The sequence below is a fragment of the Stegostoma tigrinum genome, chromosome 9, assembly GCF_030684315.1.
Source record: "Stegostoma tigrinum isolate sSteTig4 chromosome 9, sSteTig4.hap1, whole genome shotgun sequence".
NCBI classification, from domain to species: Eukaryota; Metazoa; Chordata; class Chondrichthyes; order Orectolobiformes; family Stegostomatidae; genus Stegostoma; species Stegostoma tigrinum.
In genome coordinates, this window is record NC_081362.1 from 25,271,304 (window position 1) to 25,293,985 (window position 22,682).

Below are 22,682 nucleotides of genomic sequence, written 5' to 3' on the forward strand. Positions count from 1 at the left end.
ATTCACACTGTTAGCCACACTTCTAAGTTGGGATCAGAAAATTCTGAATCTTCACATTGGATTTTGGAATCCAAACAATAATTACCAGTGGGAAACACCAATACCTAACATCTTCCAGTCTGAAAATTAATTATTTACCCTGACTCACTGCTTTCTCTGTTTAAATTGATTTTTAATCCAAGCTGACATTGGCCCTTCTACTTCATGAGCTTAAATTTTGTTGACCAGCCTTGTGATAAACATTTCAATGTAATTACCATGTAGAAATTTAAATTTTAATGTAGAGATAAAATGGATTTGCAATTTCAGTTCCGTGACGGTAACTTTTTTTTTTGGATATGTTTATACAGTCTTTATAACAGTGAACTGACTATATAATTCCCTAGAAAGCACATGATTCAAGTTAAATGCCTCAGATATTTGTGGAATTAACTGACAGAAGTGTTTACAGGGTTGATTTTTTAAAGGCATGTGGGAAAAATAGTTTTTAATAGTAGAGTTCAGTTCTGAATAGCCAATTCAGAAGAACAGTTTCATCCTAGGTTTGTGAAGTCTCCAAGCTGCAAAAACTTATATAGAAGTTTTCAAGCTGTCAGAACTCAAAAAGAGAGGTTAGGCTATCAAACTGAATAAGTCTCTAGGTTGTTAAAACTAGCAAGAGTCACTTAAAGAAATTAAACAAGACAAAAATGACACTTCACAGGATTGTGTATCTGCAAAGGATATGGCTTGGAAGTGCTGAGATCTTCTTTTTCCAACACTACAAAGTCAACGCTAATTAATACTATTGCCGGGTCCTCACCTCTTCTGAACACATACATTCTTCAACCGCTTTTAATCCAAATCTCATGCTGCCATTACATCATACCCTATATAGTTGTTTGCAGTTCATCAACCTGTTCATCATACTTTGTACGTTTACATACATTTCATATATATTTTACATACATTTTTTCACATCCCTCAGCACTTTTCAGACTGTTCCTACGCAGAGGAGGAATTATTTTTCCCTCTCTACTCAAGACTCAGTCTTTCATGCAACTTAATATTAAATTCTAATTCTACGAGGTTCTGACCTTTCCAACCAATTAACTTAAAAAAAGCTATATCAGTGCACTACACCAAGCATATTGGTATGCTTTTTCCGTTCCTTTTGATTAGGTGGCTTGTGCTTCAGAACTAGTCTCAACATCCCAAGAACGTGAAGTCTGCTCTCCTGCATCATACCTCAAACAACCCACTGACCCTCCTGACCTTCATACAAGCAGAACAGTGGGAGTGATCCAGAGATTAGCACTCTTGCATTATCCAAGCCTGCCAGCTTGTTCACTTAAACAGCTTCAATTGTACCTGGCCTGTTTATATGCTCACTTCAGTCCATTCATATGAGCTAGTTCAAGTGCTTTTTGGAGAAGGGATGGGCAAGAGAAAAGGAACAGTCCTCGGGGAGAATTTGGCTAAGGAGGAGGATGTACCAAAGAACAACATAAGGATAGAAGCACTGAAGGGCAGAGGTGTTGGAGGTGTGAAGAAATAAACGGAAGGAACAAGAAATAAGAATTAAAACAGACAAAGAGATACAATTTAGGTAACACGCTTTATGAAATTGAGTCTAATTAAATCCAAACTCCATGCCTTCAAATTAAATTGAATCTTTCCCTCTGCCCTTTCCACTTCCCTCCTTCCAGTAGGCTTCAGCATTCCTCTCCCAATATTTATACTTCTATTCCCTACCACTTACTATTTGCTCTCCTCTATCTCTAACACAATATGCTAGAAATTCCCTACGCACATCAAATGATTACTCAGTACTGTCCTCCCTTTTCTTCCACACCTTCCAATGAATCAGAATCTAGCTTCCCTCCCCATAGTACATAAACCACATGTTTGCAATCTCCAGAACACCCTCAGAACTTCAATTCCTCCCACAGCACACTTTATAATCTAGTTCCTCTCCAAAACAGCCACCCTCACCAAGCCCATCTCTTTCTCTACCACCACAGATTCCACATTCCAATGCTCTAATTGGTTTCAGTAATTTCTAAGTAACTAAATTGATCTACATTTGCCTTAAATTAAAAAATACAATCTACAGTAGCAACAAATCACTGCACTTCAAACTCCAGATCACCCATTAAAAAAATCAGAAATTTTCTAGCATTAACTAAGTTCACAAACTTGAATTCTGCCCTCATTAATGTTTAGCTTATTACCTCTTTTTGTTTTCTTGCTGTTTAATGCTCCTAGGAAGCACTGTTACATGTTTTATGACCTTAAAGGCATAAAAGCTGATAATGTTTTAACTAACTGCACCCTGCTATTTAGATCCATTTTATAGTCTATTGTTTAAATAATGTGGCACATTTTTTAGGAGACTGCTTTGAAATGAATTGCAAACTTCTTAAGACTAGTGATGCATATTTAATTTTAAGTCACATACCTCCATGCTTCTCAACGTTTCCATAGTTTCTACCTGTGGCAGTATTTTGATTGACTGGCCACTCCACAATTTCCAGTTATCTACTTGTCCTCTAACTTTAGTGTCACCTTTGATGAGAAGTAAGCAAGCTTCATCAACAGATTCATCAGATTCTTTTGAGCAGTCCTTGCCAGCTGTTGCACTGAGCAGCTGAAGTATCTGAGATTTTCGCTCTGCCAGCTCGAATGAAACAAAAATATTCAGGTCCTCCAGACCAGGGATTTGAACCTGAAAGGAAAAGAATGTCAGAGAAGTTACACTCTCATCAGCCACCTGAGTCAGAGATGTTTAGCACAGAAACAGACCCTTCAGTCCAACTTGTCCATGCCGACCAGATATCCTAAAATTAATCTAATCCCATTTGCCAACATTTGGCCCATATCCCTCTAAACCCTTCCTGTTCATGTACCCACCAAGATGCCTTTTAAATGTTATCATTGTACCATCCTCCACCACTTCCTCTGGCAGCTCATTCCATAAATGCAACATCCTCTGCATGAAAAAGTGGCCCCTTAGGTCCCTTTTAAAACTTTACCGTCTCATCTTAAACCTGGGCTGCTCACGCTACCCATATTCCTGATGATGTATCAACATATTACGATCAAAAATATCCCCTACACAAAACTGCATTCATGTAGGACCCAGCATTATTTGGTCATTCAAGTTAACATTATAACCACTGGTGATATAACCATAATTAGTCAAAAAATCTTTATTGTCTTTATGGGAGGCACAGTGGTTCAATGGTGAGCACTGCTGCCTCTCCATGCCAGGGACCTGGGGTCAATTTCACTCTCTGGCGACTGTCTGCATGCAGTTTGCACATTCTCCCCATGTCTGCATGGGTTTTCTCTGGTTGCTCTGGTTTCCTCCCATAGCCTGAAGATATGCAGGTTGGGTGGACTGGCCATACAAAACTGCCCAGTGTTCAGGGATGTACAGGCCGGGTGGATTAGCCAGGGGAAATCGGAGAGTAATAGGGATAGGGTAGGAAGGTGGATCCAGGTGGGATGCTCTCCGGAAAGGTGGTGTGGATTCAATGGGCCGAACGGCCTGCTTTAGGGGTTATATAATTCTATGACCTGCATGATTATCATTCTTTACTTGTATGGTGTATGCCATCAATAGAAGTGTTAAATCCTAGTGTGTAGAATTTAGACTGGTATTACAATCTATATGATATGGGACTCTGTACAATTCCAAGGTCACCACTAGTTACATTATCATAGTCTTGTACATCTGCTTAGAGTAGTTGACAAAACAACTGGAGATGCGATCCACTGCAGTGGATGATCTGCAGGAGCTTCTGTGCTCATGCAGATAAATTTTACAGATGTCCTGTGAGGCACACAGATTTAGTGAAGGAATACCATTACCTGTGATACACCCATCCAGGCTGTTTCTCTTTGTGTTCTTGAGAAAGGTAATTAGGTTTCAATATAAATAAAATATAAGAAGTAACACAAGGCAGAATTAAGTCAACGTGAGGGAGAGTTTGAGTGGAATGCCTGACAGCGCAGGTCATGCTGGGATGCTCTTCAGCAGATTGGTGCGGTCTCAAAGGGCTAAATGGCCTGCTTCCACACCATAGGGAAGCTATTCTGATCTAATAGATGGGAAGTCACAAACCTTACTGGTGTCATTGTGAATCACATGTCCAGGAATTGTTGCACAAAACACAAAATTCAACTTTAGGTTTGACAGCCTGAGTGGCAGCTGGAGATGTGGCACATCCAAAACACAGAGTTATGTGGACTGTACATTCAGAGAGGTAGTCAAGGGCCTGAAGATCAGAAGGGAATGGGTGACAATCAAGCAGTCCAGGAGAAACAAGTAGAGAGTAAAGGAGTCACATGGGGTCCAACACGCTAATCTATTTTCTATTTTCCTCAAGGAAATGCAGTCAGAGCCACACTTGTGGCACCACAGGCAGCTCAGCTATACTAGAGGGAAGGAAGCCCAACAGCAATAGGTGATTCATTAGTTACGGGAACAGATAGGTGTTCCTTTAGTCACAGATGACTTCAAAATGGTATGCTGTCTCCCTGGTGTCAGGGAAAGTGGCCACAGGACATACTTCTGGAAAGTGTGAAGTTAGAAGTTCAGATCCACTGTGGAACCAATAATCTGGGTGGGAAATGGAACACACAGTCCTGCAATCAGAGTTTAGGAAGCTACTTGGAATAACAGCAAGCAGGATTACTTCTAAGCGACATGCAGGTACAGGAGGAGGACGACGAGACAGATGAGCTGCAGCTGTAAAGGCGATGAGGATGGACAGCTCTAGATTCTGGGATTAGCTCTGGGTGGACTAGCCAGACAGGCATCTGAACAGAACTGCACCAGAGTTGCTTGCACGATATTTTCAACTAAATTGGTACGAGCGTGGGATCCAAGGAAGAGAATGAGAGGGCAATACCAAAGTTCACAAAATACTTAAGAGACAGCTTGCACTAGCATAGAGAATATTAAGTTAATAAGTTTAGTCACAGTAAGGGGGAAAGTATTGATTTAAAGCTTGAGGGCACGAGGGCCTGTTCACATGTATCCAAGGACACCAAAGAAAGAGACTGTGGAAATTGCAGGGACATAGGCCATAATCTTTCAGTCTTCCCTGGACTTGGGGAAGTGTCAGAAAACTGGAGAACTGCAAACATCATGCCCTTGATCAAAAAAGATTGAGAGAATAAACCCAGTAAACATACAAACCTGCATAACTTCAATGAAGGGGAAGCTTCTAGAAAGAATTATTTCAAATTGGTCCACATGAATTTAAAAAAAGTCACATGGATAAAAGTCTTTTGACTAGGAAAAGCCAGCATGGATTGCTAAGGGGAAATGGTAATGAACTAACTTACTGGATTTGCTTTGGAGGTAACAGGATGAATTGATTTAGTGTTCATGGACTTCCAGAAGACATCCAATTCAGTGCCACACAGACATGAGAGAAAAGTTGTAGCTCATGGAATGAGACAACAGTAATATGGGTACAAAACTGGCTGATTGATAGGAAAGAGAACAGAATGGTTAAAGGTTTCAGGCTGGAGAAAGATGTGTAGTGGAGCTTCCAAAGGATTGTGATCAAGGCTCTCGCTTTTTCTGATTATTCATTAATGATGTAGATATTAGTGGGCAGGATACAATTTCCAGGTTTGCAAATAATAGGTAATCTGGAAGCTTTGTATATTGAGGAGGACAGCGTCAAACTTCTAAAAGATAAGTTGGAGGAGTGGGAGGAATAGGCAGCAGATTATGTTCAATGCAGAGAGGCATAATGTATTTTGGTAGGAAGAACATGGACAGAACACACAAAATAAGAGGTGCAACTTTAAAGGGGGTGCAGAAGTGCACAGATCTTTGAAAGTGGGTGGATAGGTGGAGAAAGGAGTTAATAAAGCATACACTAAATAGGATTTATTAATGGGGCACAGAGCAAGGAGGTATCGTTGAACTTATAAGATATCTGTTAGACCTCAGTTGGATTGTGTACAGTTATGTGCGCCACATTATGAGAAATGTGCTAATGCTCTAGACAGTGTACAGAAGTAATTTACAAGGATGGCTTGAGATGAGAAATTCCTATTATGAGGATAGATTTAGAGATGTTGGGACTGTTAACCTTGGTGAAAGACAGCTAAGAAGAAATCTGAAAGAAGTTCTCAAAACCATGAGGGGTCTGGATACAGTAGATCTAGAGAAACAGTTCCCATTCTCAAAATGATCAAGAATGGGGACACAGATTTAAATTGATTTGTAAATATAGCAAATGTGATGGGAGATAAAGAAAACTTTCTCACAAGGAGTGATTTTGGTCTGGAATGTACTGCCTGCAAGTGTGACAGAACAAGGTTCCATTCAGGCATTCCAGAGGATAGCAAATGATTACTTAGATAGGAACAATCTGTAAAGGTATGGGGAAAAGGCATGAAATGGCACCAAATTATAACACTCATTTGAAGACATGGAGCAGGCACAATGGGCTGAAAGGCCTCCTTCTGCACCATATCCCTTTTGTGACGCAGTGTGCACTAGCCTGCATGCTACCCTTCTACCAGTTTGGCCAGCAAATCAATGGAGTTACCGGAGTACGCTGCTGCTGTGCCTAACCTTCTAGACTGAGCCACAGATGAGAGCTACGTGAGATCTAGGCCCGAAACGTCAGCTTTCCTGCTTGGCCTGCTGTGTTCATCCAGCTCTACACCTTGTTATCTCTGAATATAGATGAGATTCAGTTACCCACCTACCTAGGAGGGGAGGACTTCACAGAAGAGTCTTCTACTAACGTACCATTTTCTCTGTATCAGCTATGGAAATTCTGCCTTTGACTGGTGTACGTATTCTTTTACCTCATACAGAATTATCGCATTAGTTTTAAAATAACCATAGATAATAGAATGCTTCTGCACTATAACATCAGGCATGAGAAGTGCACGACTTAGCCTTTTGAGTCTGTTGTCCTTTTCAAGAAGATCTTCCACGGCTTGTTTGAGCACGCATAGCTCACCATGTTTGAAAAGAGCAAAATTTTGAATTGAGTATTTCCTCATCTCAAGAACTCTCAATCCTTTGTATTGATACTGTGGCCCAATTCCAGATTTCCCAACTGGGAGGAGAAAAGAATTACTTTTCATGAAGCCTTTGGGAACAGTATATTTCAATTAGATCATTTCTCACTCTTCTAAAAACACTCTCAGGGCTGGCTACATGAATTTTCATCACATTAAGACAAATACTAGAAAACATGGGCAGGATGTAATAAGTTTGGCCTGGATACTGGATTGGGTGGTACATCTAATGGGCTCACATAACTCAGAACAGCAAGGAAATGAAGCAGGAAATTGGTGAGTGGAAACAGGATAGTGAGAAAACCAGCCAGTGGCACACTGGAATACCCACTAGCTTCGTAAACTGGTTCTGGGACATAATGAGACACGGTTGGATGAGGTTGCGGGTTGTCGATATCCCATTAGTCACTAGTAGAACAGATAACGCTCAGGATTGTGACAATAATGAGGATGTGCAGCTTGAACTAAGGAGCACTGCTGACACTCCAAGATGAAAGGAATGCATGTCAGAAAGTGGGGATGAAAGTGGCCATTCCAGGTTACAAAGCACAGACAGCACACATGACTTCAGCCAACAGAATTCCGGCAAAATATTAGGACTTAAAGACCAATTTAACTAACTAATTCTGGGACCAGGGGATACTCGCTCTCTGTTTGGAACCCAAGTTAAGCCTAAAAGGAAAAAATCTCATACAGATCTGCACAGCATTCTGTAAATATACATCTTCATCTTTTTGAGAGTGTTTATCTACATTGTTCTCAAATATTTTTAGCTGTTATACAGAATGAATGGGACACCAGCCTAGCCACAAAAGTCATTACACAGCTTAGTTTATCAATAGGATTCTTCTGGATGCTGGAACAGATCAACTATTTACAACTCTACAAACTGCAGGCTAAAAGCATGAAGTTTCACATACATAAATGCAGCATTCAAATCTGACATACACATTGAAGATGTGATGTGTAACTTTTAATCAGATACATAGTCATACATATTAATGCAACAGACAGCATATTTCAACTCCAAAGATCATGCAGCTGATGGGCAAGACAAACCATTATATGTCTAAGTAGTTAAGCTAAATAAAAATCCATGCAGAACATTTCATAACACCAAACTGAGAGCGATAGAGTTAAAGATTTATAGCTGTACAGCATGGAAACATATGGTGTAACATGTCGATGCTGACCAGCTATCCTAAACTAATCTAGTCCCATTTGCCAGCATTTGGTCCATACTCATCTGAACCCTTCTTATTCGTATACCCATCAAGAAGCCTGTTAAATGATGTAACTGTACCAGCATTCACCACTTCCTCTGGCGGCTCATTCCATACAAGTACCCCTCTGCGTGAGAAAGGTGCCCCAAAAGGTCCATTTTTAATCTTTCCCCTCTCACCTTAAACCAATGGACCCTGGTTTTGGACTGCCCCACCCCAGGGAAAAGACCTTTTTTTTCACCCAGTCTATGCTCCTCATGATTTTATAAACTTCTAAGGTCACCCCTCAGCCTCTGACACTCCAGAGAAAATAGCCCCAGCCTATTCAGCATCTCCCTATAGCTCAAACCCTCCAACCCTTGCAACATCATTTTAAACCTTTTCTGCACACTTTCAAATCTCACAACATCCTTCCTATAGCAAGAGGACTAGAACTACACACAGTATTCCAAATTGGCCTAATCAATGTCCTGTACAGCAGCAACATGACCTCCCAACTCCTATACTCAATGCACTGACCAATAAAGGCAAGCATACCAAATGCCTTCTTCACTATTCTATCTACCTGCGGATCCACTTTCAAGGAACTAAGAACCAGCATCAGCACCAGCACTCCAAGGTGTCTTTGCTCAGCAACTCTCCCCAGGTCCTTGCCATTAAGTGTATAAGTCCTGCCCTAATTTGCCTTTCCAAAATTTAGCACCTTACATTTATCTGAATTAACCTCCACTTGCCACTCCTTGGCCCATCTGATCAGGTGCCCATTGAACTGCGAAGTAATCTTCTTTGCGATCTACTACACCTCCTGTTTTGGTGTCATCTACAAACTTGCAACCATACCTGTAATGTTCATATATAAATCATTTATATAAATGATAAAAAGTCATGGATCCAGCACTGATCCTTGTTGCACACTGCTGTCCACAGGCCTCCAGTAAGAAAAACAAACCTCCAACGCCACCCTCTGCCTTCTACTTTCGGGCCAGCTTTTTATCCAAACGTCTAATTTGTGATCTAACCTTGCTAACTAATCTACCATGAGGAACCTTGTCAAATGCCTTACTGAAGTCCATATCGATTACATCCATCACTCTGCCTTCATCAATACTCTTTGATCCTACTTTGAAAATCTCAATCAAGTTAGTGAGACGTGATTTCCCACAGACAAAGCCATGTTGACTATCCTCAATGATTCCTTACTTTTCCAAACTCATGTAAAATCCTATCACTCAGGATTCCCTCGAACAACTTGCCACTGTTGATGTCAGGTTCACCAGACTCTAGTTCCCTGGCTTTTCCTTACGACCTTTCTTAAACAGTGGCACAATGTTAACCAACCTCCAGTCTTCCGGCACCTTATCTGTGGCTGGTGATGATACAAATATCTCAGCAAGGGGCTCAGCAATCACTTCCCCAGCTTCCCACAGAATCCTAGGGGATGTTTGATCAGTACTTGTTTAGTATCTCCACCCTCTCCTGTGGTTCTGTACACAGGCAACCTTGCTGATCATTAAGGCACCCTATTCTCTCCCTAGTTACTATTCTGTCCTTAGTAGAGTTCCTCTGTATTCTCCTTAACCATATTTGCCAAAGCTATCTCACATCCCCCTTTTGCCCTCCCGATTGCCCCCTTAAGAATTCTAATTCAGCGGCAGAATTCGTGAGAGCGCGAGCCAGGGGGCAGCCTGTAAGGCAAGGCTTTGGTATAAAAAACATTTGCCTCATGAACAGGTGGAGTGAAGGCTGAACAGGAGCAAACGTGGGTATGGAAACTGCTGGGTAAGTGAACTAATACAATCGTGCAGTGGCTAAACCCAAAACACTACACATGTAGTGTGGCACCTACCCTTCTTCCTCCTCTAACCAAAAGAAAAAGACTGTGTGGACAATTGGTAAGGTGAGCTTTTTTTCTCTCTCTCATCTCTTATCTCTTTTGGCAATCTAGAGTCCAGGGGATGGAAGCTACGGCAGTTGCATGCTCCTCTTGTAGGATGTGGGAGGTAAGGGTCACAACTAGTGTCCCTGCTGACTTCACCTGCGAGAAATGCATCCAATTCCAGGTTCTCGTAGACCTCGTTAGGGAGCTGGAGCTGGAGTTGGATGAACTCCGGATCATTCGGGAGGCTGAGGGGATGATAGAAAGGAGTTATAGGGCGGTAGTCACACCCAAGTTACAGGATAAAAGGTAGCTTGGTGACTGTCAGGAGGGGGAAAAGGAATACGCTGGCAGTGCAGGGATCCCCAGTGGCCGTTCCCCTCAATAACAAGTATACCGCTTTGGATACAGTTGTGGGTGATGACTCACCAGGGAAAAACCATAGCAGCCAGGTCTCTGGCAACAAAGGGAATGGGGGAGAATAAGACAGCGATAGTGACAAGAGATTCAATGGTTAGGGGAACAGACAGGAGGTTCTGTGGTTGCAAACGAGACTCGCGGATGGTATGTTGCTTTCCTGGTGCCAGGGTCAGGGATGTTTTGGGCTGAGGCTACAGGATTCTTAAGGGGGAGGGTGAGCAACGAGAAGTCATGGTACATATCGATACCAATGACACAACTAGGAAGAGGGATGAGGGCCTGAGAAGTGAATATAGGGAGTTAGGATGGAAGTTATAAGCAGGATGAGCAGAGTAGTAATCTCAGGATCACTACCAGTTCCACGGCTAGTGAGGTGAGGAATAGAGGGCAAGTGCGCTGAAAATGTGGCTACACAGCTGGTGTAGGAGGGAGGGCTTCAGATATGTGGATCACTGGGATACACTCTGAGGAAGGTGGGACCTGTACAAGAAGAACGGGTTGGACCTGAACTGGAGGGGCACCACTATCCTGGGCAGGAGATTTGCTAGAACTCTTCAGGAGGGATTAAACTGGTTTGGCAGGGGAACGAGAACAGGAACCAGAGCTACGGATCATAGAATGGGGTAGCTGGTGTACAGGCAGATACAGCATGCAGAGTCTGTAAGGAAGTACAGACACCCGACAAAGCGCAGTCCGTGTGACGGGTTGAAGCGTCAGGAATAAGGGTGAATGAACTTAGAGCATGGATCAGTACTTAGAGCTGCTATGTTGTGGACATTTTGGAGACTTGATATCACAGGGGCAAGAATGGTTGTTGGACGTTCCAGGGTTTAAATGTTTCAAAAGAAATAGGGAAGGAGGTAAGAGAGGTGGGGGAGTGGCATTGCTAATCAGGGATGGTATCACAGCTGCAGAAAGGGAGGTTGTTGAGGAGGGTTTGTCTACTGAGTCAGTATGGGTGGAAGTCAGAAACAGGAAAAGGTGCAGTCACTGTACTGGGCGTTTTCTATCGATCACCTTCCCCACCTCAGCAGCAAAGACACTGATGGAACACACTGAGGTGCAGATTTTGGAAAGGTGCAGAAGGAATAGTATTGTTGTCAGGGGTGGCTTCAACTTCACTAATATTGACTGGAAACTCCAAAGTCCAAATAGTTTGGATGAAGCAGATTTCGTCATATGTCCAGGAAGGATTTCTGACTCAACACGTAGACAGGAAGACTAGAGGGATTTGACGTGTGACAACGAACCAGGCCAGGTGTCAGATCTCTCCGTGGAAGAGCATTTCAGTTTTAGTGGTCACAACTCCCTGACCTTAACTACAGTCATGGAGAGGGATAGGAGCAGACGGTATGGGAAAGTATTAATTGGGATAGGGGGAATTACCATGCTGTTAGGCCGGAACTGTGGAGTATAAATTCGGAACAGATGTTCTCAGGGAAATGCACAACAGCAATGTGGAGGTTCTTTAGGGAACACTTGTTACAAGTGCTGGATAGCTTTGTCCCACTGAAGCAAAGGCGGCATGGTAAGGTGATAGAACATTGTACGACAAGACATGTGGAATGTCTAGTCAACAGGAAGGAAGCTTACTTAAGGTCGAGAAAGCAAGGATCGGACAGGGCTCTAAAAGGGTCACAAGGTAGCTAGGAAGGAACTGAAGAACGGCCTTAGGACAGCTAGAAGAGGGCATGAAAAAGCCTTGGCGGGTAGGATTAAGAAAAACACCAAGGCGTTCTGTAATTATAAGAGGAACAAGTGGGTGGCCAGAGCGAGGGTAGGGCCAATCAGGGATAATAGAGGGAACTTGTGCCTGGAGTCGGAAAAGGTAGGGAAGGTCCTTAATGAACGCGTTGCTTCAGTATTCACCAGTGAGAGGGACCTCAGCGCGAAACAAGCTGATATGCTTGAACAGGTTGATGTTCAGAAAGAGGGTGTGCTAGAAATTTTGAAAAACCTAAGGATAGATAAGTCTTCTGGGCCAGACATGATATATCCAAGATTACTATGGGAAGCCAGGAACGAGACTGTTGTGCCTTTGGCGATAATCTTTGTGTCCTCACTGTCCATTGGAGTAGTACCAGATGACTGGAGGGTGGCAAATGTTATTCCCTTGTTCAAGAAAGGGAGTAGGGAAAATCCTGGGAAATAAGACCAGTCAGTCTTAATTAAGTGGTGGGCAAATTATTGGAGAGGATTCTCAGAGAAGTATTCATGATTATTTGGAAAAGCATAGTTTGATTAGAAATAGTCAGCACAGCTTTGACGGGGACAGGTCATGCCTCACAAGCCTTAATGAATTCTTTGAGGATATCACACAAAATATTGATGAAGGCAGAGCAGTGGATGTGGCGTATATGGATTTTAGCAAAGGCAATTGACAAGGTTCCCCTTGGTAGGCTCATTCAGAAAGTAAAAAGGCATGGTATTCAGGGAAATTTGGCTGTCTGGACATAGAATTGGCTGTCCAAAAGAAGACAGAGGGTGATAGTAGATGGAAAGTATTCAGCCTTGAGCTTGGTGACCAATGGTGTTCCACAGGATCTGTTCTGGGACTTCTGCTATTTGTGATCTTAATAAATGCCTTGGATGAGCAAGTGGAAGAGTGGGTTATAAGTTTGTCGATGACACAAAGGTTGGTGGAGTTGTGGACAACGTGGAGGGCTGTTGTAGGTTGCAATGGGACATTGACAGGATGTAGAGCTGGGCAAAGAAGTGGCAGATGGAGTTCAAACCAGAAAAAAGTGTGAAGTGATTAATTTTGGAAGGGTGAATTTGAATGTAGAATACAGGGTTTAATAGCAGGAATTTTGGCAGTGTGAAAGAACAGAAGGATTTTGGGGTCGACATCCATAAATCCCCCAAACTTCCTACCCAAGTTGATAGGGCTGTTAAGAAGGCATATGGCATGTTGGCTTTCGTTGGCAGAGGGATTAAGTTTAAGAGTCATGAGGTTATGTTGCAGCTCTATAAAACACTGGTGAGACCATGCTTGGAATACTGTGTACAGTTCTGGTTGCCTTGTTATTGGAAGGACGTGGAAGTTTTAGAGAGGGTGCAGAGGAGATTTACCAGGAGGCTGCCTGAATTGGAGAGGAGGTCTTATGAGGAAAGGTTGAGGGAGCCAAGGCTTTTCTCATTAGAGCGAAGAAGGATGAGAGGAGACCTGATGATATAGGCTTACACGATGATGAGAGGCAGAGATAGATAGCCAGAAACATTTTCCCAGGATAGAAATTACTATCACGAGGGGGCATAGTTTTAAAGGTGTTTGGAGGAAGGTATAGGGGAGATGTCAGAGGTAGGTTCTTTACACAGAGCAGTGGGTGCATGACATGCACTGCCAGCGGTGGTGGTACAGTCAGATACATTACGGACATTTAAGTGACATTTGGATGGGCACATGGATGATAGTAAAAAGTAAAATGAAGGGTATGCAGGTTAGGTTGACCTTAGAGTAGGATAATAAGTCTGCACAACAAAGGGCCTGTATTGTGCTGTACTGTTCTGTGTTCTAAGTATATTCCTACTGCATTTCATATTCTTTTGGGACTCGCTCAATCTCCAATGTCTATACCTGACATATATTTCCTTCTTTTTCTGGACCAAAACCTCAATTTCTCAAGTTGTTCAGCATTTTCTACACCTGCCAGACTTGCACTTCACCCTCACAGGAGCATACTGTCTCTGGAGTTTCGTTAACTCATTTTTGAAGGATTCCCATTTTCCAGCCATCTCTTTACTTGCAAACATCCACTTCCAATCAACTTCTGAAAGTTCTTGCTTAATTCTGTCAAAATTGGCCTTCCTCCAATTTAGAACTTTAACTTTTAGATCCCTCTATTCTTTTCCATTACTATTTTAAAACTAATAGAATAATGGTCATTGGCCCCCAAACTGCTTCCCCAATGATACTTCAGACACCTGTCTTCCCTTATTTCTCAAGAGTTAGTCTAGTTTTTCTCCTTCTCAAGTACATCCATATATGAATCAGAAAATATTCTTGTACACACTTGAACTCCCCTCCATCCAAGCCCTAAAGATTAGAGTCCCAGTCTATGTTAGAACAGTTACCAGTCTATGTTAGAAAAGTTAAAATACCCTACCATAACCACCTCTTTATTCTTACAGATAACTGAGATTTCCTTGCAAATTTGTTTCTGAATTTCCTGCTTACTATTGAGGGGTCTATAGTACAATCCCAATAAGGTGATCATCACTTTCTTATTTCTCAGTTCCACCCAAATAACTTGTCAGGAATATCCTCCCTGAGTACAGCCGTAATGTTCTCACTAATCAAAAATGTCACTCCACTTCCTCCCTTGTAACCCAATTGCTGTGATAGCCCAGCCCTAGCTCAGATTAGACAGCCCCCATCACAAACAATTGCTTGGAAGCTGATGTACCCCACATTACATTATAGCCAGTCACAGTACCAGAAACCTAGCTGTCAATGTTACATTGGGAATGATGGCCCAGTGATATTATCACTGGATTGACTATTAATCCAGAGACCCAGATAATGTTCTGGGGACCCAGGTTCGAAACTCGCCACAACAGATGGTGGAATTTGAATTCAATTAAATATCTGGAATTAAGGATCTAATGATGACCGTGAACCCAGTGTTGATTGCAGGAAAAATCCATCTGATTCACAGTTGTCCTTTAGGGAATGAAACTGCCATCCTTACCTGGTCTGGCATACATGTGACCCCACACCCACAGCAAATGTGGTTGACTCTCAACAGCTCTCTGGGCAATTAGAGATGGGCAATAAATGCTGGCTAGCCAGCAACGCTCTCATCCTGTGAACGAATGAAAATAAAAAAAAACATTCCCCTGAGGGTACATCACCCCCTACGTTTTCCAAAACAGCCACAGGAAACTCCTGCACTACTTGCCTTCCTCTCCTACCTTGCCTGGAGGTAATCCATCTACCTGACTTTATCAGAGATAATGGGAACTGCAGATGCTGGAGAATTCCAAGATAATAAAATGTGAGGCTGGATGAACACAGCAGGCCAAGCAGCATCTCAGGAGCACAAAAGCTGACGTTTCGGGCCTAGACCCTTCATCAGAGAGGATTGATACCTGACTTTATCTATAGTTTTTCTCCCTTCCTGCAATTACCATCCATCACACCACCTAGCTCCTGTAAATTCCTCAATGCTTCTCATTGCTGCTCCATCCAATCCAGGCAATCTATTAGGATTCCCAACCAAACAAACACGCTTCCTGCAAACATAATCACCAGTAACATGGAAGCATTCCGTCATTTCTCACATCTGACAGAAAGAACTAAAGGCCTCTTTGCACCTTAACAATGTAGAGACCCAGTATATTGCAGTCTTACTGCTCTAAAAGCATTGTTCCAGGCTAATTTAGCACCTAAGTTTCATACTTTTGACACAGATTTCAATAAAAACACAAAAAAACCACTCTACTCACTACTATAATAATGAGAGGCTGGATGAACACAGCAGGCCAAGCAGCATCTCAGGAGCACAAAAGCTGACGTTTCGGGCCTAGACCCGAAATGTCAGCTTTTGTGCTCCTGAGATGCTGCTTGGCCTGCTGTGTTCATCCAGCCTCACATTTTATTATCTTGGATTCTCCAGCATCTGCAGTTCCCATTATCTCTCTACTCACTACTGTAGATTTACAAAAAGCAAATAAGGTTACACTTTAAAACTAGGTACTTAGTTGTTCTCTTCCTCCTTTTAAAAAGTGCCATTGTTTTGATTTTTCTCTCTGCCCCACCAAAGTTCTCAAACAATGCAGCAGCTTATAAAACAGTAATTACTGCTCATTGAATTTCAGAAAATCAATTCCAACACTGAAAATACCTCAAACAAAAGGGAACAGCTCTTACAGCCACAATTTTTTTACATATTCTCCATCTTTGAATACTACAATTTCAGCAATTGTGGGTAATTCAAGTGTCAAAACTATTTTTCAAATTGTTCAACAAATAACTAGGATGATCAAACAGGACTATAAAACCTTGAAATAATAACAAAACGAACCTGGGCTTCATTAACTATACTGTAAACAAATACTGGATAATCAAGTACGTCACTGGATAGACAACATTAAAACCAAGGCAGTTTGAGTTTAAGTTTTTGATATCTCAGCTAAATGCGGGAAACCAAGAATCTCTTTCTCTTTAGTTTGACACAAAATACCACCTTAAGTTAATGCTCCAGGACTGTAAATGCATTTCACAGTTTCAATACAGAAATTGACAGTTAACATTCAAAATATAAATAATACCTGGACATATTTTTTTGTTTTAAGAGCTTCTACAACTTCTGACACGGGAGCTGACAAAGTAAATTCAGCTGCTATTTCGAGATCCTAAATAAAAGAAAAATGGAGTGTTATTTTGGGCACAATTCCTACTTTTTCTACAAAAAAAAAGAAAATTTTACCACAGTATGCCTGTGAATGTTTACACAATGCTGTACACACACACACACACACACACACACACACACATGCACATTACCTTTCTTAGCATTTTAGCAAATCCTAGAGCTTTGGATGCTCTCTCCCGAGCTTCATGAAACAGCTCTTTTAATGCACGACTGGTCTCTATAACAGACCTTCTGTAAAGACAATGATATAGGAAAACAAAAATTACCAATTTGCAAATGGTTGCACACAAATTCAGGAGGAGAGGAAAGGGAACTATAATATTGATTTCCCACTCTCCACATCAAAGGGAAAAAAAAACTTATGTAGTAACATCAGAAAGTCCCAAAATGCTTGAGCTAATTATGTTCCTTTGAAATTACAAATATAACTGCATTACATTCTTCAATTGCTTGAATATACAAAAAAATTATGCAGCCTAGCTACATCACAAATTTACATTAACTTTTCATCTTTCTTCCTCCACTTTCTGAGCTCAATCCTAAGAAGAATCTGTTCTCCCTTTAAGTTTACAGTAATTAAGCACAAGATGACAATTTTTTTCAGGACAGGGCTTGTCTGGTTTCCATTTCTTTGAGTCATCCAGCACTCCAACAGAACAGGAAACATGATCATTGGGAATGCAGAGTTTGTCAGTCCAGCTATACGAATTGCAAATGACAGCACACAACTGGACACTTCCAATAACATTGGTCAACAAATTAAGTCAAAAATTATTTAAAATTAGATAAGGCCACAGAGTGGAAAAGTGTGGGGAAAATTCCAGACACCTATGGGGGGGAAAAAAAAGGAAATGAATAAAGTAACTTGATGCAGCACCGCAATTAGCGAGGTCTAATGATTACAGAACACATCCTAATTCCTATGTAATCTGCATTTCAGTCCATGGAATGCCCAAAATGATAGCTGCTGGTCATGTTCCTTCTGTTTTCTTTTAAAACTTTAGGGTTTCTCAGTGGATGTATCTGTGCAATAAGTCATGTTTAGCAAGAAAGCACCATTTCATGCACAAAGAATTATGGTGACAATCAATTTAGGATTATTAGTTAGCCATGCAATAAGGCACATAAACTACGCATATTAACACACAAGACCCTTTTCTTTGTAGGCAGAAAGAATGTACACACACTACACTTTTTACCTGAAAAAAAGAGGATGATAGCAATACCCTGGATCATTTCTCAGAGCAATGTCCTGGCCAATTATAATCAACCTGCTTGGTTTAAATTTAAACAAGCCTTGCTAACTGTGAATTAACATGAATGGATGCATTCCTTTTGATAATGCCTCTATCACAGTCCACCTATAAAACTAAATCAGCACTATGCAAATAAAGGTTGGATTTCCCTTAAATTGGTACTCTTGCAAATTTTCATGATTAAAAGACAAAAAGTTTTGATAGTGTCATTTGTAAAAAATATGAGCATCAATCATTACACTGGGGAGAACTCCCATGTCTTTCTTCAGATATTTACTACTACTTCGACTTTTTTTTAAAATCCAAAAAGGTAATAGCTAGACGGGATAACCCTAATCCTGTACTGGAATGGTAATCTCAGGTGTCTGAATGACAGATGTGAGCAGTATAAGTGAAATGCAGCTCATACCCACAGCAAATGAGAGTTAAAGAATCCTTTCAAATAATTCTTAAAAGCACAGTCTAACTTTATGTCCCAGGTGCTCTTGTGGTGCAATAGTAGTGTCCCTGTCTCCAGACTAAGAGGCTGGACTCAAGTCCCACTTACTCCACGAGGTATGTCATAATATCTCTGAACAAGTTGATTAGATATTATTGTTAGATATTTTCTAAATTTAAATATAATCATTTTTAAGATACTTCTCTATTGGGTGTAATGAAGCAAGATCATAAAACGGTGTTTAAGGGGAACTTCTGAAGGAAAAGCAGAAAAACTTGTTTTGGAACAAAAAGCATTTCAAGGTTAAATTAATCACTCTCTAAGCTTTCAGAAATCCCAAACTGAATTAGTAGTTCAGGAAATGTAAAATTGTGAAGTTAATCTAAAATACTGTCACTAACAAAACGCATGTGTGTAATAATGAAAGTGCAGACGGTCTTGTGACACAGTGGTAACAATTATACCTCGAGACAGAAGGCCTGAGCTCAAGTCCTACCTGGAGTAGAGCTTGTAATAACATCTCGGAACAGGTTGAGTAGAAAATATCTACAATAGTTTGCTGACTCGAGGTGATGCAAGTTAAAATACCACAAGGTTGGCCAGGAAGCCAACTTTACGGTCAGAGGTCTGAACAAGCTGATTAGAAAGTATTACAGAAAGTGCAGTCAGAATACTCTACTCTGGCTCAGTTTACACAGCAGCATCAGTGAAAGCATCCTCTTTCTCTGTGCCAGTCTAGCTTTATTCTCTGATATAAAACAGTGTGAAGCTGGATGAACATAGCAGGCCAAGCAGCATCAGAGGAGCAGGAAAGCTGACATTTCGGGTCAAGATCCTTCTTCAGAAATGGGGGAGAGGAAGGGGATCTTGAAATAAATAGGGAGAAAGGGGGAGGCAGATAGAAGATGGATAAAAGAGAAGATAGGGTGAGAGGAGACATACAGGTCAAAGAGGCGGGGTTAGAGCCAGTGAAGGTGAACGTAGGCGGGGAGTTAGGGAGGGGATAGGTCGGTCCAGGGAGGACTGGCAGGTCAAGAAGGCAGGATGAGGTTAGTGGGTAGGAGAGGTGGTGAGGGGCTTGAGGTGGGAGGAATGCTTCGGGAGGCGGGGACTAGCTGGGCTGGTTTTGGGATGCGGTCAGGGGAGGGGAGATTTTGAAGCTTGTGAAATCCATATGGGAACCCTGCAGCCCAACGCTATCAAATCGAAATATGAGACGCTGTTCCTGATTCTTTTGGGTGGCGTCACTGTGGCAATGCAGGAGGCCAGGATGGACATGTCGTCTGAGGAGTGTGGCGGGGTGGGGGGAGAAGAAGAAGAAGAGGAGTTGAAATGGGGTTCGTGCCCGGGAGGTGTAGTTGTTTGTTGCGAACTGAGCGCAGGTGTTCCACAAAGCAGTCCCCAAGCCTCCGCTTGGTTTCCCTGATGTTGAGGAGGCCACAATGGGAACAGCGGATACAGTATATCACATTCGGAGATGTGCAGGTGAACATCTGTTTGATGTGGAAGGTGTTCTTAGGGCCTGGGATGGGGTGGTGTAGGGGCAGGTATAGCACTTGCTCTGGTTGCAGGGAAAAGTGCTGGGGGTGGTGGGGCTGTAGGGGAGTGTGAAGCGGACAAGGCAGTCATGGAGAGAGTAGTCCCTCCAGAAAGCACCTTCCGGGGCGGAGGGAAAAATATCTTTGGTAGTGGGATCAGACTGCGGATGGCGGAAATGTTGAAGGATGATGCGTTGGATTTGGAGGTTGTTGGGGTGGTACATGAGGATGAGGGGTATTCTGTTTTGGTTATTATTGCAGGTGGGCATGAGGGAGGAGCTGCAGGAAATGTGGGAAACACGATCGAGGGCATCGATCACTGTGGAGAGGAAGTTGCAGTCTTTCTAAAAAGAGGGCATCTGGGATGTTCAGGAGTGGAGTGCCTCATCTCGGGAGCAGATGTGGCAGCGGCGAAGGAGTTAGGAATAGGGGATGGCCTTTTTGCAGGAAGGTGGATGAGAGGAGGAGTATTCTAGGTAGTTGTGGGAGTCGGTGGGCATAAAGTGGATATCGGTTTCCAGGTGGATGCCAGAGATGGAGACAGAGGGGTCCAGAAAGGAGACAGAGATATCAGAAATGGTCCAGATGAACTGAAGGTTGGGGTGGAAGGTGTCAGTGAAGTGGTAAACTGTTTGAGTTCCTCATGGGAGCAGGAGGCAGTGCCAAAACAGTCATCAATGTAACCTAGGAAGAGATGGGGGATAGTGGAAGAGGAATTGCTCCATGTATCTTACAAAGAGGCAGGCATAGCTTGGGCTCATGCGGGTACCCATGGCCACCCCCTCTGTCTGCAGGAAGTGGGAGGATTTTGATCTGGGGGTTTTTTAAATATTGGTGCCTCACCTAACTTCAGTGAAAATGGCTACAAAACAAGAACATAGTGAATTCCATTCGCTCATTATTACTCTAGTACAGTAATGCAAGTCAAATTCAACTTCAATTTGAAAACTCAAGGTAGCTCCTCAAATAAATTCTGATGAAAGAACTGACCTGCTTGTATAAAGCACAACACTGATCATGTTTGAGTAGTAGTTAGAGGACTGGTACAAGTACCTGATTTCATCTGATGCTGTACTATCATCAGCGCTTGCCCAAAATTCATCACAACTTTCCTGAAGTCCAGAATCTAAGAACTCTCCAGTGGACTTCAGTAGCATTCCAGCTATGTCACTAATTGGGGAAATACAAAGTTACAAAGTGTTTCAAAATTATTCAACACTGAAACTGCCCAGTAGACTATAATGTACAGAGTCATTCATAATTGCTCCTAATCCACAGCCAACCCCTAAAATATACAAGAAAAATAAATAAATTTCATTTGAAAGAAAGATCTTTTGAAAAAAAAATGTGAAAAAATACAAAGCTTCACCACAACTATATAGTTTAAAAAAGCATCAGATGAGCTAAATCAAAAACTGTTTGTTTTGAAAACAAACATACAATATTAGACTACAACTAACAGAATTTCAAAAATAACCAGCCAGAGAACAATGGATCAACATTTAAAATTATGCAAATTGTATTTACAACTGTCTTCATAACAGAAGCATAATTAATACTTCTAGAATACCACAGTGCATGACTAGGCATTTAAGATGTAAAACTGCCTAAAGTAGTGGCTTGCCAAAGCAACATTTTGGTAATATAAAACAAAGAACTACAGGTGCTAGAGATCAAAAAACAAAAAATAAATCACTGGGCAAACTCAAATGAAAGCCATCCAACAAAACTGTTCTTTTTCTCCATTTCTGGGGCTAGCACCCAATTAATCTGAACCCTTTTCATCCACAATCTTTGAACCATGCATTTTATCTCTCATTTTATTTTACCCTATGCTAGGTTGTATGTGGCTCAGGCAGTAAGCCTGAAATCACCAACTAAGAGGGTTCTGCTTTTTGATTTAGCCCCAAGCTGCTTGGAATCCCTCATAAGACGCTCTTTGCTCTTCTCACCTACGTTGTAGTGCCTACATGGACCATGATAACCCCTCGCCAAGTTCCTCTTCAGCCCAATAGAGATTGTCTCTAACCTTGCACTAGGTAGGCAACAGCTTTTGGACAAGGTATAGAGCTGGATGAACACAGGACGTCAGGCAGCATCAGAGGTGCAGGAAATTGATGTCTCGTGTGTGGATACTTCTTTCAGAAAAAAATCAGCTTTTGGGATTCTGTCTTTGCTGCAGCAAGTAGAATCTATTTCCCAGCAAGTTATTGATCAGATTTCCGCTGATAGAGCAAATTACTGAAAATGCTGAAATCTGAACTGAAAACATGCTGGAGATCACAGTACGCCAGGCAGCATCCATGAACACAAAACAAGCTAATATTGTCTAAAACTCTCATCTTCAAACTAACAAAAGCAAAGTTGCTGAAAAAGCTCAGCAGGTCTGGCAGCCTCTGTGAAAAAGAAAACAGAGTTACGGTTTTGGGTCCAGTGACCCTTCCTCAGAACTGATGGTGGCCAGGAAGACTTCAGTTTATATGCAGAAAATAGAGGGGTGGGTGGGGTA

The 22,682-nt window shown here is 41.9% G+C and overlaps 1 protein-coding gene across 4 annotated transcripts in view; it reads right to left on the reverse strand.

The window, feature by feature from the left end:
* The window catches only part of map3k4 (mitogen-activated protein kinase kinase kinase 4), a 194,010-nt gene that overhangs the window by 68,622 nt on the left and 102,706 nt on the right, over positions 1-22,682 (reverse strand). For all 4 annotated transcript variants that reach the window (XM_048535980.2, XM_048535982.2, XM_048535981.2 and 1 more), the window contains 4 exons: positions 21,227-21,343; positions 17,072-17,171; positions 16,837-16,920; positions 2,441-2,707 (listed from right to left, as the gene is read on the reverse strand). In XM_048535980.2, the coding sequence (XP_048391937.1) occupies positions 2,441-2,707; positions 16,837-16,920; positions 17,072-17,171; positions 21,227-21,343 (568 nt within the window). The remainder of the gene's footprint in view (positions 1-2,440; positions 2,708-16,836; positions 16,921-17,071; positions 17,172-21,226; positions 21,344-22,682) is intronic.